Below are 17382 nucleotides of genomic sequence, written 5' to 3' on the forward strand. Positions count from 1 at the left end.
TGGCCACTGAGCCTGCACGTCCGGAGCCTGTGCTCTGCAATGGGAGAGGCCACAACAGTGAGAGGCCCGCGTACCGCAAAAAAAAAAAAAAAAAAAAAAAAGAATGTCCAAGTTAAAAATAAAAATTAAATTCCTCCCTTCTTGAGATGCCAGTGCTGGTCCTCCTTCCATGATAAGACTCCCTTCCCAGGTGCCAAGGCCATACTGACTCTGTGTATGCGCTGATCTAGTTGTTTTGAAACCCTGAAGGAATGTATCCCTGCCTTGTTTGATGTTCTTTGTTCTGACAGGATGTAAAACTGTGCTGAAATCCATGCTTCTCTGGAACAGTTTCTCAGAGTAATCTGGAGGCTGTCTTCCAGGGTATAGTTCTCAGTTTGGCTCAAATAAAGCTCTTTACAATTCCTATTATGGATTGTTTATTGATTATTTTGGTCAACATCCTCGTCACCTGGAAAAATATCAGCACATTGGTCTTTAAGAAGGAAAGGAAGTTAGGAAGAAAGAGGGCAGGAGGACTGATGACAGCTCTCTTCAATACCTTGCCATAAACACGGCTCGTTCTGTGGGGTTGATCTGGAATGTTTTCGTGGTCACACCCAATCTCATCACCAAGTGTCTATCGTAAAGCTTCTCCTCTACTCGGACAATCTTGGTTTTTGAAAATTAACACCACTGATGGCTCCTACAGCATTTTATGTGCCCTCAAGGTTTCTAGTTCTTCCCTGCCATGGGTTGACCATGGATGGGCCAGTGAGTGAGTTTTGCAGGCTCTGCTGCCACTGCAGGTTTTATCATCTAATATCCTTTAAAATCAAATCCGTTGGGAGTAGCTGTTCCATCAATGGGTGCACTTACGTTGTTTTCCGCACATGACATTGTTTTTATTAAACAAAGTATGAAATGTTGGAAATATATCTTCCCTGCCATATCTTTCCTTTAGTGGCTCACACAGAAAAAAAAAGTGGTTTGTGTATTTGATTATCGGAATGGAATCCAGCAAATACCTTAAGCTGCGACGTGTGGAAACATCTGTACTTTCAGCCAACTAACTGTATAGCAAACCTCCCACACTGGGTAATTTGCTCTAACATTTTTTGTTTCAGTCTAGAGCAGTGTTTTCTCTACATCTTCCAAAGGTATTTGCTGGCAAAGAAATGCCTTTCAGTCTGTCGACAGATCATTTTCTGTTCATCGCTTCTGCCATTGTTACTACAGCAGAAAGAATAAATGTTTGCCTGGTGGTAGGTGTTTTTTGTCTTATGCTCTCATGCAAGAAACTTTAAAAGAGCCTTCCAGATATTCATCATTGCTTAGGGAAATATCAAAAATCACGTCACTTTAAACATCACTGGGAAAAAACTGCGGGCTTTGTCCTCATGTTCTGAAAACTTAGCTGCTCACGGGGGGAGTTTCCTGCTGTTACTGACGGAGACCTCAGGGCGCCCAGAGCAGGCTTCTCCAGCGATGATGGATGTGAGCGTGCTTCAAACAGTTTGGTTTTGTTTAATGTTTCATATTTGGGGCTGACTTCTTGTCAGGTCTGTACCACGGGTGATGAGGAGCATGTATCTGGAGGGAGAAAGTGTCACAGCTGCCACTTCTGGGGTTGCTCACCTGGTGTAGATTATGGGTGTTATCTGTGGTTTCTTTACAGGATTTTTTGGTAAGCCACTTGATTGGAGGGTTCGTTTGTTAAAAGCTAGATCATATAATCTATAAATCTACTTAACGAGACACACTCAATTCTACTAGGTTGCAATCCACTGGAAGTGAGCAAATGAGGAGGGGACCCTGTGTCAGCCCCCTGCCTGCAGGGCCCCCATTCTCTTCCCCAGGACACCGGAGAACCACGCTGGAGGCTGGGTGCCCGGTCGAAACCGTTGTAATCGATAGTGATCTAAAGAAGAAATAGAGACTTTTATTTGAGCCAACTGAGGATTATAACCCGGGAGGGAGTCTTTCAGAAACCTCTGAGGACTGTTCATACACATTTTTGAGATAAAGCATCGTACGTTAAACTCACACACTGGGGTTTTACACAGAGTTGACCTAAGATACGTAGTCCAGACGAGCACATACAAGGTGAGCGACAGGTCACCATGACCCCTTACAGGATTGGGAAAGAAATGTAACCTTGTACGGAGTTACATTGCCGGTGTCAGAAAAGAGAAAAAACAACACCGATCTTCATGACAGAGCAGGCGTTCGCACCTTTGAGAAGGCCGGCTTCATGTATAATGCAGGGCACGCTGCACGTTAGGGAGGGCCCAAAACGGGCAGGGAGGGTGTTACGCTTAAATTGTCTTCTCCTGCCCCCAAACATAAATTTTATTCCATCAGGATGAAGACGGCAGCATGGAGCTAGACATTAAATAGGAACAGTGCCGACTGCCCGGGCGTGTGGCAGAGCTGCCAATGAGGAAAAGCCTGGCAGAGCCCAGCACACTCTAGGCCCTCTGGAAGGCCCGGCGTCCCGTCACCCAACCCCCTGAGACTCCGACGGGAGGTCAGGCGTGCTTGGGCCCCAACAGGACTCTTAGGCCAAACGACTCTCTGCGACCACAGGTGCACCACTCCCTGCAGAGTTCAGACTGGGCCCTGGGGGGCGCCCCAGGTTCAGTCCCAGCCAGACCTGCAGCCCCACTCACCCCCAGCTCCTGGAGCCCCTGTGACCGCCCCTGTCCCATGCTGGGCAGCGAGCCCAGCATGGCTCTGGTGGCTACACAGGATGCTTCATGATGGGGAAAAACAGGCGCGCTGCCTTGAAGCCTCCCAGGAGGCCTCCGATGGGATGCCAGATGTGCCCTCCACCTGACCTTGGGGCTGACATTACCATCTGAGGCTGTTACCCACCCCCTGCTTCCAGAAACAGGTCTCCCCACCTGGTCAGCATCTGCATGACAGGCTCTTGCCCCTTCGGGGATGGCTCCCCCAGTCCCGCCTCCAGTGGGTGGGGGGGCGGGGCCCAGAGACCTGCAGGAAGCTGTGCGGTGTTTTAAATTGCACCCTCTGATCTAAGGTGGCCCCAGGGCCTGCTTGCTCCAGCTGAACAGAGCTTTAGGGTTCTTCGCTCCGGACACACCCACCAGGCCACAGCCCAGGGTCCCCTGAACTGACCCTGGCGCCAGGGATGCCAAGCCTGCACCAACGTGCTTGGCACTGTGCCTGGAGACCAGCTGTGTGTCTCTGGAGCTGCCCCTCAGGAAGGAAACAGCCGCCCCCCGTCCCAGATGATGAGGCCGCCGTCCTCCCTCAATACGGGGGTGTCCAGGTCCCGTGCCGTGTTCTGGCCCTTTCTTTGCTCACCAGACTTGCACCTTCCTCATTATCAGCCAGCAGGGCACCCCCTCCTCTCCCAGCCCGGCCCGGGCTCCTCAGGTGAGAGGGAACTAGTCGCCTGCAGACCTCTCCACGCAGACCTCTGTCAGCAGTGCCCACGATGCTTTGGTCCCGCAGAAAGGTAAGAGGGTTTTTTATTATCATTTATGCAAAGTAGACAAGGAGAGCTGCAGCTTCACAGCACCATGTGACAGCAGCTGGGGGAACCTGAGCTGCCTGAGCCCAGTGAATCAGCCTGAGCCGCTGCCAGAGGCCCCCAGGTCCGGGCGCGCTGAGGTCGCGGGAGCAGGTGCCGCCTCCTTCCCCTCCGTCCCGATGAGCTCCTGCTGGACAGCAGCCTGGCTGGCAGGGGCCCTCAAAGGGCTGGAGCTGAGGGATGAACGGTGCATGCCCTGCAGGGGGCGCCTCCCACCCTGTGCGGTAAAGCAGGCGGGGCAGGGAGGAGGAGGTGGCACCCGCAGGCCTGGACGGGGCGGGCCTTTGTTTAGGAGAGCAGACCACAAGGCAGAGGGCGAACTCAGCCAGAGACACGGGGCAAAATGAGGGACACCCCCATACCGGTGGGAGGGACCATGGCCAGTGGAACCTGTGGGACGGCAGCTCAAAGGTGGGCTGTAAACGAGTGAGGGCTGAGAACCCCACCCGGGCCAACAAGGAGCCCCCAGATGAGCCATAAGCCATGTCCCGTGAACAGCACTGGGGACAAAGGCTAGTGTCGGGCCTGGAGGGGAAAGTGTCTGCAGGCTCGGGAGCCTGGGGTCCCCTTTGACCTCACGGGGCAGGGATCCCACCAGGACACCAGGGCTGGAGGCCAGCTCACATGAGGGCTCTGAAGGAAAGGCCAGGCCAGGGTGCAACTAGCTTTCCGCAAAGGCAAGGGGGACTCGGGACGTAGGATCCCAGCCCCCGGCGGTTTGCGAGGCCAGGACGGTGGCCCTGTGGCTGCCGCAGGGGACAGCTCTCCTGCGCAGCCTAAGGGTGAAGCACACACTGTCGCGGTCCGCTCAGCAACCTACCGTCCAAATTTGGGATCTCCTCCAGGAAGAGGGAGGCTATAGGGCGAGGACTCCTTTGGGGAGGGTGGGCTGAGTTTCATATTGTTCCAAAACCTTCAGTAATCTTATGGAGGGATTATAAATAACGTGCCGGAGGCCTGCACTTTTCTGGAAAATGTTCCCAAGGACTGGCTCACGTGGTCACCTGCTGTGCAGTGACAGATACCCTAGAGGCTGCCTGGCTCCAAGGCGGAAAGGGTCTCAGTTTCTCCAGAAGTCCCCTGGGACCCCTGCAGGCTGGGGTGGCGACAGGTGTCTGTGTCCCCTCGCAAGGGAAGCAGGAAGGGGAAACGCCATTGAAACAAAAATGGATTCTAGGGGCTTCCCTGGTGGCGCGGTGGTTGAGAGTCCGCCTGCCGATGCAGGGGACGCGGGTTCGTGCCCCGGTCCGGTAGGATCCCACGTGCCGCGGAGCGGCTGGGCCCGTGAGCCGTGGCCGCTGAGCCTGCGCGTCCGGAGCCTGTGCTCCACAACGGGAGAGGCCACAACAGTGAGAGGCCCGCGTACCGCAAAAAAAAAAAAAAAAAAGGATTCTAAGGCGTGGGAGGTGGCAGAATTCCACCCATGAAAAACGACCCCTCCTCTGCAGTCTCTCCCGGGACGTGGGGTGGAGAGGGGAGGCATGACTGCCAAGGCCCCACTCAGTGACGTGCCATCCAAAGTCGAGTCCAAGCTGCTACACTGGCTGTGGAGACAGGGGAGGAAGCTGGACTCTCGAGCTCTGCCCGCTGCCCTGCCCTGTCCTGTCTGCTACAGGGTGGCCCGAGGGGCAGCCTTGGGGGCACAGTACTCAGCCTCTGGACAGGCCTGGAGCTGGCAGGGGGGACGGGAAATTGCTCTTTTTACTAAATCCAGGGAAAGGGGGTTCCTCAAGCCAGTTTAGGGGAGGGGGGAGGTGCCCTGAAGGGGAGAGAAAGAGGCAGTGAAAGGGGCCCCCCAGGAAGCAGACCTGCAGTGCCATCTCTGACTCTACCTGCTCCCTGGGGAGGGAAGGAGTCAGGGTGCTGCCCAGCATGGGGGGTACGGGGGGTGGGGAAGGGCCAGCCCACCCAAGGGGGAAGGAGGAGGAGCCCAAGCCCCCTGAGAACCCACCCCCAGAGGTATTTGCTCATGGACGTCCCTGGAATTCCCAGAATATCTGGAGTGAGGGCTCAAGCCATTTAAAAATATTGCTTCTAGGGCTCCTCACAAGCTGGGCTCCCCAGGGCGCTGGGCACCCGGGTCAGCATAGAAGCAACCACGCGGGTGGCAGGAACTTGAATCTGGGCTCCACTGAACCGGTTAGAAAGGCTTGCGGGACAGGGCTGCTCGGTGACACCTTGATGGCACTGAGGACTCCGTGAGGGGCTCTCACTGCGGAGGCAGCAGCCGTGCAGTCCTGGGGGAGAGGGGCTCACACCCATCCACCACAGGCGGGCCCACCCTCAGACACACCCCGGGTCTGCCAGTGACGCTCCTGGGGTCCAGAGAGGGTCAGAGGGAGAATCACTTGCCAAGGTCACCCAGCAGTGACCCCCAGGCTCAAGGCTCGGGCTCAAAGCCGTGGATGGCAGAAGCATAAGGGCCCGCGCACGAGGGCACACCCGTGGAAGCTTAAGCGCGGTTGCAAACCACCCCTTAGCTCCTTTACTTCCCCGCTGTCAAACGCTTAGTTGCAGATTGCCTTCCGTCATCCCAATAAGCTCCGCTCAGAGGATGACTGCTGCGCGGGGAGCCACCCCCGGGGACGGACGGAGTCAGCCCTGCAACGACCTGCCCCGAGGCTGCTTCTAGAGTCCCTGCACCACCGGAAGGGCCTTCACCACTGCACTCCTGACCCCTCACCCCACACGAGAGAACCACGTGGGCAGCTGTGCCGAGCTGGGTCAAGTCCTCACCTCGGCAGCATGTCAGCGGACCCTCAGCTCGGCTGCAAGCACAGGGCCCGGTAGACGATGAAATGGCCAGCGCCTACGCTGCGCACTCGGTTTCCTACCAGAACTTGTTGAGAGGGGACGCCGAGGGTAGCACGGACACGACCCGGCAACCAGGACGCGCCCGTCAGCTGCCACGGGCGGTGTGACCCTGGGCGGGGCACGCGACTCCCGAGTTCCCTGTCTGTAAAAGGGGCCGCCCCCGTCCTCTGCCCAGCCTCGCTGCAGCGAGTGTGCTCTCAGGTTCTGTCTGGAAAAGCATTCTGGGAACCCGTGGGTGACACACAGGTCGCAACCGTGCCCTGCAGGGCCACCCCGTGGCTCTGGGATCCTTGGCTGTCTGAACTCCGTGGGCCCTCGGGGCCGGGACTCTGTCCTTGGTATGCCCTTGGCTTGCGCGCCCTCTGACCGGCTGGTCTCCCTCGGTCCTCCCCAAAGATGTGAGGAGCCCTGCAGCCCCGGGTAGCGGTGACAGCACCAGCATGAGCCCAGCAGGAATCCGTCAGGCGCAGGGGTCTCTGGAGGCCTCATGGCCTGTCATCCACAACCCTGCCGGAAGGGTGGGTGGCCCCCAGCTGGGCATCAGGCCCCGGGCCAGCAGCTCAGGCCCCGGGCCAGCAGCTGAGGCCCCCAGGCTTCCCAGCTTCCAGCTCGGGACTAGTCTCGAGGCCAGGAACCCCATGTCCTACCCCAGGGGCCCACCTTCCCCCACAGGCCCGACCCCACCGGCCCCCTCCGCTGGGCACAGGGGTACCTGGGCTTCGCTGCACTTCCTGCTGGAGTCTCACGCTACAGGTCCCCCAACCCCGAGGCCTCCCCTAGGCTGGCAGGGAGCCGGGGAGGGGGCCCGAGGGCTGGGCCTGATGGTTACCATTCCAGCCAGGATCCCAGGCCAGAGGGAGCGGGTGAGGCGCCGCATGCAGAAAGTCCCCGACCAGAAGGTGGGTGGCAGGTCGAGACAGGGAGCTAGACCGTCTTTCTGCCCTCACTGCCCGAAGGACACGGCATGTATGTGCCCAGCCCAGGGGGAAAGAGGCTTCAGGAGGAAACCAAGGAAGATCCATAAGCACAGCACCTCTCAGGAGCCCTGAACGCAAGGGCCCTACCTGCCCCCCACAGGCAGCTCTGAGCAGGGCTCTGCGCCCTGGACTGATTAGCGCAGCCCCTACCGTCTTTCCCCGAGGAAGAGCCCCCGCCCCGGGGAGCTCGGCCACTCCTGCTGGCTCCCGTGGTGTCCCTCTTCGTTCCTGCCTCTTCTCTGCGGGGCCCCACCCTCCGCTGTGGCCCGATCAGTGTGGCAGGTGCGTTTTCTGTCCCCACTCCCTCAGGTTGGTGCATCCAAGGCTCAGATAACAGGGACTTTGTAAACGTCACTCAAGGCTGAGAGGCAGACAGACATTATCTGAGCATAAAGACAGGAGCTGGACGGGCAAGACGTTCACCCCTGCAGTGGGAGCTGGGGACAGGCCACACCTCCCGGGCAGTGCTCAGGGAGTGGCTGATTTCTCTAGGCCACCCCTGAAGTAAGAGAAACAGACCGGAGCAGGTAGGGCGGGCAGTCTCAGCCCTGCAGACGCCTGGGGTCCCCCAGTGGGGCTCCCCGCTGCCCCTGCCCTCCCGCCCAAGATAGAGCAGCACTTCTCCTCCCCTCCCGCCCCGGGCCGCGCCGGGAGCCCCCCGGCACCCTGCCCCCACCACTCCTCTCCTTCTCTCTCCCCAGGAGCTCCTGCTCCAGGCTGGAGGGGACGCCTCGAGGCCACGCGTCACCCGTCCCCTTTCTCCAAGAAGCTGAGCCAAGGCCTAGCCTGGGCTGGATGACTGGCTAGGGGACACTGCAGAAACTCCTGCGGGGCTGAGGGGGCACCACTCTGCACACTCAGGAGAAGCGAAGTCCCGGCGTCGCGCCGGGGGGTAGGTCACTGGGCTTGGTTCTCTGGCCCCCGTGAGGCTGGCCCAGGGGCGCCCTCAGAACCGTGCAGGGGCCTCGGCAGGACTTTGGTGGAGGGCGGAGTGGGTGCTTGGTGGGAAGGACGGGAGCTGGGGGGGTGAGACAGAGGCCGCCCGGCCGAGGCCGCCAGGAGGGGACAAAAAGGTCTTCTCTAGGGTCTCATTCTGCTAAGGGCCTGAGCCTCCCCCGCGCGTTCATCCAGTCCCACCTGCTCTGGGGGCCCCCGAGGAGGCGGAGGCAACAGTAGAGCAGCTTTATTGACCTGACTTAGCAGCGAGAACACAGCGAAGGCGGGGCCTGTACAATCCAGCTGGGCGGGGGGCTGGCTCCCCAAGAGCCTAGTCTGGGGACCTTAGCGTCTCTCCTCCAGGCCCTCCTGGAGCCCAACTGCATCCCTGTTCTGGGTCCCTCCGGAAGCGAGGGACAGTGATTGGGCGCTGGGTCCTGGAGGGGCTGGGGAGGCGGACGGCGCCCAGAGTGGACCAGAGCCGGGTCCACGCGTGCCCCGGCCGCCAGCGAGAGGCAGATCGTGCAGGGAGGTAGGGGCGTGCGGGCGGGCAGCCAGGCTCACCACACAGAGCACTTGTGGGCAGGGTTCATGGGCGAGTCCTTGGGGCAGTGGAAGGCCCGGCCGAACTCCTCGAACTGGGACACGCTGCCCAGCACCCTGGGGCAGGGGAGAGACCCACAGAGTGTGTGGCACGGGCCACCACACCCCAGCTGTCCCTTCCCGCCCCGGCCCGCTCCCAGCCCCGACGCGAGGAGGGGACGAGGCCCAGGCCGGCAGGCGGGCGTACCTGTAGTGCTCAGGCGCGTGCCTGTCGGCCAGCACCTGCAGGTGGATGGACTGCGACCTCCGCTTGACGCACCAGTTCTGGGCCAGGACGCGCGGGGGGGGGCAGCGGGCGTGAGGCCAGGCGCCCACCGACGAGGCCCCGCGCGCCCGGCCTCGGTCCCCCACCAGAGCCCGCGGGGCTCCCTGAGGGGAGGCTGACGGGGGATGGGCTGGAAGCTGTGCCCCCGCCCCGCTCCCCTACGGGCCCCGCCCGCACACCTGGGCAAAGGCGATGAAGAAGAGCTGACTGTGCGTGTACTTGAGCCGGCGCAGCGGGTGCTCCGGGCCGTGCTCGCGCACCCACTTCTGATAGGCCTGGGGGCGCAGAGCACGGAGCTGCGGTGCCCACAACGGCGCCACCTGGCACCCTCCGCTCAGTCAGGCCCTCACCTGCCCCAGCGCTGCGCGCCAGCCACCCTGCCGAGCCCCCCCGGACCCCGGCCTTCTTCCCTCCCCGGGAGGCTAACCCCAGGCAGATGCCACCCCCTCCAGGCAGCCCTCTTTGCTCTCCTGGAAGGAGGGGGGCCCAGGAGTCCCTCTTCCAGTGGACCCTGTGCCCAGCACGGCACCTCCCCTCCAAGACCAGAGCTCAACAGGATGGGGAGGGAGGGATGAGTAGGTCTCTAGCCCGGTCCCCAGTGCCCCCCACCACTCCTCCCTCAGGGAGCGAGGGCCAGACAGGGGCAGCTCACATAGTAGGCAAGCTTGAGGCCGCCCATGTCCGCAATGTTCTCTCCGAGTGTGTGCTTCCCGTTCACCTGGCGAGGAGGGAAGAGGTTGGAGGCTGCCCAAGGCCCTCTGGCCTCCTTCGGGCCTGGCCTCCCTGGGCCCTGCCTCCACCCACCTGCCCCTTCCCAGAGGGTTTGGGTAGGACTCCCCCACCTTGTGGCCCACGTGCGTGTGAGTCTGTGCGAACTCCTTCTCTCGCCCAGGTCCGCGTGCGCGCAGGCCCTGGCGGCTGTGCGCGGAGCTCGGCACTGGCTTCGTTCAGGCACGTGAGCGTGCGTGGAGGTGTGCACGCCCCTAGTCTGCGCGGGCCAGGCCCGAGGGGCCCAGGGGGCGGCGAGGGGGGCCTCACCCGCTGGTTGTAGACGGTGAAGTTGTCGTAGAGGTGGACGATGCACTCGGCCTTGCGCAGGAAGCGGCTGTGGGAGTCCTCTGTCCACCAGTGCAGCAGGTTGCCCGAGCGGTCATACTGGCCCCCTGTGGGCAGCGGGGGGGCGCGGGCCGAGACCGGCCTTCACCGCAGAGCCCGGCTGGGCACCGAGGCCCTCCCCACCCGCCAGACAACAGGCACGGGGGAGCCGCGGGGCCTCCGTTGGCCCTCGCCGCCCTGCCCGCCACTGTCTGTCCTCCGCCACCCCTCAGGCCGCCCGCAGGCCTCACCCCAGTCATCGTAGCCATGGGTCAGCTCGTGCCCGATGATGGTACCGATGCCCCCGTAGTTCAGAGACCTGGGCCGTGGCAGCAGCGTCAGGCCCCAGCCTCACCCGCCCTCTGAGAGCCCCGCCGAGCTGCTGCCCAGGCCTCGGGAGGCCCTGGCCAGGCCACGAGGCAGCCCGGGGAGGCCAGTGACGGCACGGCCCCCGAGCGCTTGTGCCTCAGCTTCCCCGTGGGGAGTGTAAACGGGGCCACTGACACCTGGGCAGCCGCCTTTTAGGAAAGAACATCTAACAGAGCAGGGCTGCGGGGAGGAGACAGGGTTGGAGGGAGACAGGAGGAAAACTGAGGCACCCCACATGGGATGTGGCCTTTCTCCTCACCACTAGGGTTGTTCTTCCAGTTTGCCAACACCCAAAGAAGCCTCAAACCAGGTAAGGGGGACTCAGGACGTTTAAAAGAATGAAAAAAAAAACAACAAAAAACCCTCCTCCTTTTTCTAAATAACCAAAGATGAAGTGGGATTACGGGGACCCAGGGTTGCAGCTGTCATGACTGCGGTGCCCGGCCGGGCATGGGGCCAGCTGAGCAGTCCCCACCCACCCCGCAGACAAGGCCACGGCCGCGGCTCAGGCTCACGCCACGTTCCCTACTCACTGCGGAAAGTCAGGGTCGTACAGTGTAGGCTGCAGGATCCCAGCGGGGAACACTGCGGGGGGGGCATGGTCAGCGGCGGACCCTCCCCACCTCCAGGCCCTGCCCCTTGTCTGGACACACCCCCTTACCCATCTGGTTCTTGTTGGGTAGATAGTAGGCATTGAGCGCCTGTGGGGGGAGGAGCCACCTGTGGAGGGAGGCTGGGGTCAGCTGGGGGGGACCCACACTCCCTCCCCTACCACCCCTACCTCCTAGTCTCCTCCTCCTTAAAGGATGCCCTGGTGTCCCAGCCTACAGCTATATCCTGGGCCTCCCCCGGGCTGATCCCACACCCTGACAGCCCCCACTCGCACCCTGTGCAGGCCGGGTCCTCACTCCCCACCAGCATGTCTGGGAGGCATCAACCTCCTGGCGTTGGTAAGGAACACTGTCCCCATGGCACCCCATGGCACACCTGACCCCCCAGCTCCAGGCCAGGTACCCACGTGGACTTGTCCACCTCCTGCCGGATCTTCTTGACTGAGAGCTGGATGCTGAAACGGATGCTGTTCAAGATGTTCTTGAAGTAGGTCTTCTCATGGACCTCAAACTGCATGGGGGATGGGCAGCTCTCAGCGGCAGGCCGGGGCAGGGCCAGACCAGCACCCAGCAGGTCCCACGCCCTCCCAGCGTCCGCCAGCTGAGGGCCGTGGCTCCTCCTCTGTGGCGGTGGTTGGTCTCCATGGGGGTCTTGGCCATGGGCCTGGAGAAGCCTGACGGGTCAGGCTGGGTAGGGCAGGGGCAGGCCCACCTCATACTCCTTGTCTACAGCCTCGGGTTTGAGCAGGAAGTCCGGGTAGCCCACCATCACCATCATGTACTGGAGCTGCAGGCGAGAGGGTGGTGAGTGGGCCAGGGCCTCAGGAGATAGCCTTCCACCCCTCTAAGCGAGAAAGCTCCAGGGCCAGCACAGGGGTGGGGCTCAGGCAAGGGGAAAGCAGGCTGGGTGATGCCAACGCCACAAGAGGCATCTTTGTCTCTTTTGTTATCCCAGCACTTGGCCCACAGTAGGCACTTAATATGTGATTGTGGAACCAACAAATGGGAAAAGGGTCCCATGTCACCTTGGCCCGAGCGGCCGCCTTGGTCTCAGCATCCATCCAGTCCAGCTCCTCCAGGCGCTGGCCCAAGATGTACTTGATGTCTTCTACCAGCTGCTGTACCTGCAGGGTCAGGGGTCAGGAATCAAGGGTCAACCCAGGAGGCCTTAGCTCTGAGCCCCCAGCACCTGGAGTAAGGGGTACCCCCTAATCATTCAGCACCACTTCCTAAGCCCAGGACTTGCTGCTCAGCATTCCTAAGGCCAGCCCACTGAGCACGGCGGAGCAGGGAGGGCAGGAGCCTGGTGGGGAGAGGGTCCTGCAGCTGACAAACCAGGTAGGCTTCCTGGAGGAGGAAGCCTGGGGAGGAGTAGCCTGGAGGCTCAGAGAGGGCCGAGCCCTCAGCTGAGCCCGGTGCCCTTGGCTGCAGGGGGACGTGCGGGGCTCCCCACGCTCCTCATGCTTGGACCAGGGCCATGCAAGAACTTCATGCCCATCTCAGGACCCGCACCCCTCTCCTCAAGGCCAGGGCAGCCTGACCTTGGCCTTGCTGGCAGCTGAGAAGTGCTCATGTACAAAGAGGGCACCGAGCGCCATGCCAAAGTGACGGTTGGCCTGGCCCAGGCAGACACGGGCCAGCTCCTGTGGCTTGTCGCTGCCCTCCATCTCCCGTGCCAGCTCGTGCAGGGCCTCTCGGAACGGTGGGGACAGGTGCTCACTCAGGACCACCACCACGCGCCACACCAGGTAGTTGTGTAGGATCCTGAGGGCCAGGTGAAGCAGCTGGGTGTCCCGACAGGCTCACGTGCGCGGGCGCCCCGGCCCCCGGCCCCCGGCCCCTGGGCCTAGGGCGGGACCAAGCACCTGCACGGGACTGAGGGTCGTTCCAGGCACTCCCAGCCCCAGCCAGGGAGGAGGGCTGGGCCCGCACGCAGCAGGCCCACCTCAGGCCACTGAGCAGAGCACCTGAGGCTGACGGGGCACGGGCCAGCACTGGTTTCTGACTTGCCGTGGGGTGGGAGAATGGCCACTTGGGGTGACTGCCTGCCTCAGAACTGGCCTCGAGAGGCCTCAGGTCGTTCCCAAGCGGGGCGGAGACCAGGGAGGCTTTCCTCAAGGTGGCCCTGGGGGAGCAGAGTTGCGGCCACAATTTCCCCTTCTGACTTCAGACTCACTCAAGCCTCACCATCCCCACATGAGGAAACCGCAGCTCGGGAAGCTCACAGCTCGGCCCAGGGTCCACAGAGTAGGTGGGACAGCCAGGTCTGAACCTAGGGGTCTGGACTCCTTTTCCGGTGCTCCTCACCTGCCTCCCCAGAGTGGGTGGATACCGGACAGAGGTGGAGGCAGAAATTCAAAGCTCTCCAAGCAGATAGGTCTGGGATGCGTGGGGGGGGGGGGGTGGGGGCTGGGGGGCAGGCGGGTAGCAGGCGGGTGACGGGCAGGTGTACCTGCGGGGTGTGGAGCGGATGAGCTGGGACACCTGATGCATATAGTCTGTAGCCAGAAGCACCAGCTCCTCATCCTCTGAGAAGTCCTCCTGGAAGATCTGGTCCAGTAGCCACTTCCACCGCAGCTGTGGGACCACGACGGGGACAGTGGGGTGGGGTGGCAGGGACCACAGAAGACAGGGAGGGGGTCAGGTAGAGGCAGCAAGAGGACACGTGAGTCCACGGCCACGGAAGGCCTTGCTCGTCCCTGGGGAGGGGACAGCCCAGGAGTCCCAAGATCAGCGCCTCCCCCACCAGGGCTGGGTCACACTCACATGGGGGGTGATCTTCTGCAGCTGCCCCAGTGTCACCTTGTTGTATATGGAGCTAGCATCTCGCCGGAGGTCATCATACTCTGACCCTGTGATCTGGGTATGGAGGGCAGAGTTGACCAAGCCCCGCCTGATGCTCCCCGCCCCCAGGGCGCAGCAGTTGTGTCCCCCCACCCCCACCCCCCGCTCACGTTGGCCAGCTGCTGCTCTAGCTGCAGGATCTCCTGGGCCTTCTTTTCCACAGCCTCAGCGCCCAAGAGGCTGAGCAGGCGCTCCATGAACACGCGGTATGCTGCCAGGATCTGCACGGGCGGGGGGCGGGGCACGGCAGGGGTGCAGTCGGCGCCAGGCCCTGGTCCAGGCCGCCCGGAGCCCCAGGCCTTCCCTGAACCCCACCCCGCGCTCCCACACCTTCTCGCTCTCCTCATCCTGAGCTAAGTACAGGGTCCTCTCGGGCAGGGTGAGCCCATCCTGGTCAATCTATGGAGAGAGATGGGGGACAGAGATCAACTCTCCCGGCTCCTGCAGACAGACTGAATTCCCATCCAAAAGGGCAAACTGAGGACACGCCAGACATCCACTGTCACCAGCCCGGGGAGCATAAAGACAGGAGCCCCTCCCTCATTCCAGAGAAGCTGGTCTAAGCCCACACCCCTGACTGGCCTAGCCTGGGGACAGAGGGGGGCGCCCCCCACCCCTCCTCCTGTAACCCCGTCCTTTCCCTACCTGTGAGGGGCGCACGGACACTTGGCCCCCCGCCCCGCAGGCATTCCAGCCCGCTCCAGCCCGACAGGCCTGTCACCACAGCCCGTCAGTACACCCCCTCCCTCCGGGCTCTCACCGCTGCCAGAGGGCTGGGAAATTGCGGCTCCCGCGGCTCTGCTAAACACCGCAATTACTCGAGGGAAATTACTCGCGCCCTCCTCCCGCGCTCTGCCGGTGCGCGCTCCCTTCCATTCCTCTCCCCTCCCCTCCCCTTCCGCACCGGTCTTCTGGGCGCAGAGGGAGCGCGGGGCAGGCGTGCCAGGCCGAGGCACCCCTAGTTCCTGGCCGCCTGTGGGGTGCCCGGTGCGGGGGTGGGGGGCGCACTCACGCGGATGACGTAGCGCGAGGAGTTCCTGTCGTCCAGACTGACGGTGAGCGAGAAGAGCGCGGCGGCGCTGTACACGCCCTGAGCCTTGTACAGCAGCCGGTTGAGGTCCCAGGGCGCCGCCGCGCCCCCCAGGTCCCAGCCCCCGCAGTCCTCGATGACCTCGAGCATGGGCCGCGGGCCGAGCCGTTCGATTTCACGCATGTCCAGGCAGGAGCGGAAGAAAGCGCGCACCTTGCGCGGGGCTGCGCCGCCGGGCCCACCCCCGGGCCGCGCCAGCAAGCGCCGCAGGCGCTCCTCGTTCTGCTCGCCGATGGCCGCGATGGTGCCGTAGGTGAGCTTGTCGTCCGGGATGGCGTGGCGCCGCAGCCAGCCGCCGCACGCGAAGGAGTAGAAGTCCTGGCACGGGTCTATGCTGGCGTCCAGGTTGGAGGCCAAGAAGCGGGCGGCGCGCGCGAAGGCCTTTCGCTCCGGGCAGCCCTCGGAGCAGGTGGCGCCTCCCGCCGCTCCCGGGCCCAGGTACTTGAGAGCCAGCATGGCGGCCAGGATGGCACAGAGGCCCGCGGCGAACACCAGCCCCGACAGCAGGCACACCTCGCGCCGGTTCCAGCGCGGCAGCCCGGCCCGGCCCCCGGGGGCGCTGCGCCCCGCACTCAGCGGGAAGCCGGGGGGCAGCGACGTTCCCCGCGCGCCTCCCCCACCGCACCGGCTCACGTACTTGACCTCCTGGAACTCGTCGTAGTGTGCTGTCATCGAATACGGGGCCTCCATGGCGCCGCGAGCACCGCCGCGCAGCCCTTGGCGGTCTCCGCTACAGGATGCTCCCGGCCGCCAGGCTCCCAGTGGGCCGGCGCATGGTCCCCCCGGGCCGCAGCTGCGGGAAAGGTAGATACAGGCTCAGAAGGGTACTGGGGCTCGACGGGGTCCACGAGCGCGACGAGGAAGGGCACAGGCCTAGGTCCAAAGGCTGGAGGCCACCCCGAGTCCCCAACAACGAGTGGGCCCGGGGCCTGGCCTCCCTGCGCCACTCGGAGAATGAAGGAAGGGGACCGCTCAGAGTGGCCGCCATCTACCACACTGCACAGTGGGGTCCTTCAACCTCCCCTCTCCCCGCACACATATGCCCGCCGCAGGTTTGGGCCGTAATAAAGCAGGGGAGCACCGAGCATGGGGCCTGGCACGTAGCAGGCCTTCAATGAAAGGCTGTTTCTCTCCTCTTTGCATTTCTTGTTCCGGACCTGCTACAGCGAGGCCAGGCGGGGGGAGGGGAAAAGCGGAGGCAGGGGAAAGGAGGCGCGGTCAGTGCCGCTTCTATGCAGACCCTGAAGCCGCCTTCAGCTTTCCGCACCGGAACTAGACGCTCAAGAAAGCGACTGAAGAACCAAACTTTGTCCTCGCGGATGTCCGCAGAGCCATCCCCAGCCCTGTCTTCTCTATTCCGTGGCCAGAACGCCCACCAGTCCCGTTCCCAAGCGGCCCGAGCAGGCGCGCCATCCCGCCCAGGATCAGGGAGAAACCCCCGACGGCCCTAAAGGACCCGGAACCGGTTTCGTCCCCCGTCCTCGCCCTGGGCCACTCCCGGCTTCAACAGGTTCTCCCCGGAACCCAAACTTGGGCGAAGTTTCATCCCCGGCGCAGAGCGAGCGGGCCCCGCGCGCCCCGAGCCCTGGGTGCGGAGCCTCCCGCGCCGCGCAGTCCGCGGAGCCAGAGAACCAAGCCCGGGAGTCGCAGCCGCAGCCTGAGCCGGAGCTGCGAGGACGCAGACAAAGCCTGGAGGCTCGGCGCGGCGGTGGCGGCGGAGATGGTGGCCGATGTGGCCGCGGCGGCCGCGGGCTCGGGTGCCACTTACCCGGCAGGTGCGCGCCCGGGCGGAGCGGGAACAGAGCGGATCGAGCCCGAGCCGGGGCCGGGGCCGGGGCCGAGCTGGGCGGGCGGCCGCTCTCTCCGTGCGCCCGCCGCCTCCTCTGCTGCCGTGCCTCGCTGCGCCGCCCGCCGGCCCCGAGGGAGGGGGCGCGCGGGCGGCTCCACCCTCCTCCGCCCGCCCCCCCAGCGCTCCCTCCTTTCTGCCTCCATCCCGGCTACCTGTCAGCTCTGTGGCAGCTCGGGGGCGGGGAAGGAGGCTTCGGGAACACGCTCCCAAGGGTCTAGCACAGGCCCTGGGCTCCGGGATTCCAGCCCCGAGAGGAGTGAGGGCCTCAGGTCCCCTCTGCTCCGATGCTTCCACTCAGGGATGCCTACCAACCCGCCTGAAAGAGGCTCCAGCTGAAAAGAAAGAAGCTGGTGGGCCAGCCCAGCCCACAGGACGGGAGCCCCCTGCAGGG

The 17382-nt window shown here is 63.1% G+C and overlaps 1 protein-coding gene across 1 annotated transcript; it reads right to left on the minus strand.

The window, feature by feature from the left end:
• Positions 1–8306: 8306 nt before the first annotated feature.
• Positions 8307–16985, minus strand: ECEL1 (endothelin converting enzyme like 1). The gene is made up of 18 exons (XM_007125023.4): positions 16911–16985; positions 15065–15935; positions 14383–14451; positions 14163–14273; positions 13975–14067; positions 13661–13785; positions 12750–12972; positions 12234–12332; positions 11921–11995; positions 11616–11719; positions 11259–11317; positions 11131–11182; positions 10480–10547; positions 10172–10296; positions 9786–9851; positions 9313–9408; positions 9056–9132; positions 8307–8925 (listed from the first exon to the last, which is right to left on the minus strand). The coding sequence occupies exons 2-18, from the start codon at positions 15830–15832 to the stop codon at positions 8826–8828; spliced, it is 2310 nt and encodes a 769-aa protein (XP_007125085.2). The 5' UTR covers positions 15833–15935; positions 16911–16985; the 3' UTR covers positions 8307–8825.
• Positions 16986–17382: the final 397 nt, after the last annotated feature.

The sequence above is a fragment of the Physeter macrocephalus genome, chromosome 2 (genome assembly GCF_002837175.3).
Source record: "Physeter macrocephalus isolate SW-GA chromosome 2, ASM283717v5, whole genome shotgun sequence".
In the NCBI taxonomy this organism is placed as follows: domain Eukaryota; kingdom Metazoa; phylum Chordata; class Mammalia; order Artiodactyla; family Physeteridae; genus Physeter; species Physeter macrocephalus.

What these genes read in the sequence shown, in the direction of transcription:
- ECEL1 (XM_007125023.4), bottom strand. Translation starts at nt 15,832, where the DNA reads ATGGAGGCCCCGTATTCGATGACAGCACACTACGACGAGTTCCAGGAG. An exon ending in ATCCGCTCCACACCCCGCAG is followed by an intron (nt 12,973 to 13,660) that starts GTACACCTGCCC and finishes CCTGGCCCTCAG; the next exon opens with GATCCTACACAACTACCTGG. An exon ending in TCACCGTCTACAACCAGCGG is followed by an intron (nt 9,852 to 10,171) that starts GTGAGGCCCCCC and finishes CCTCCTCGCCAG; the next exon opens with GTGAACGGGAAGCACACACT.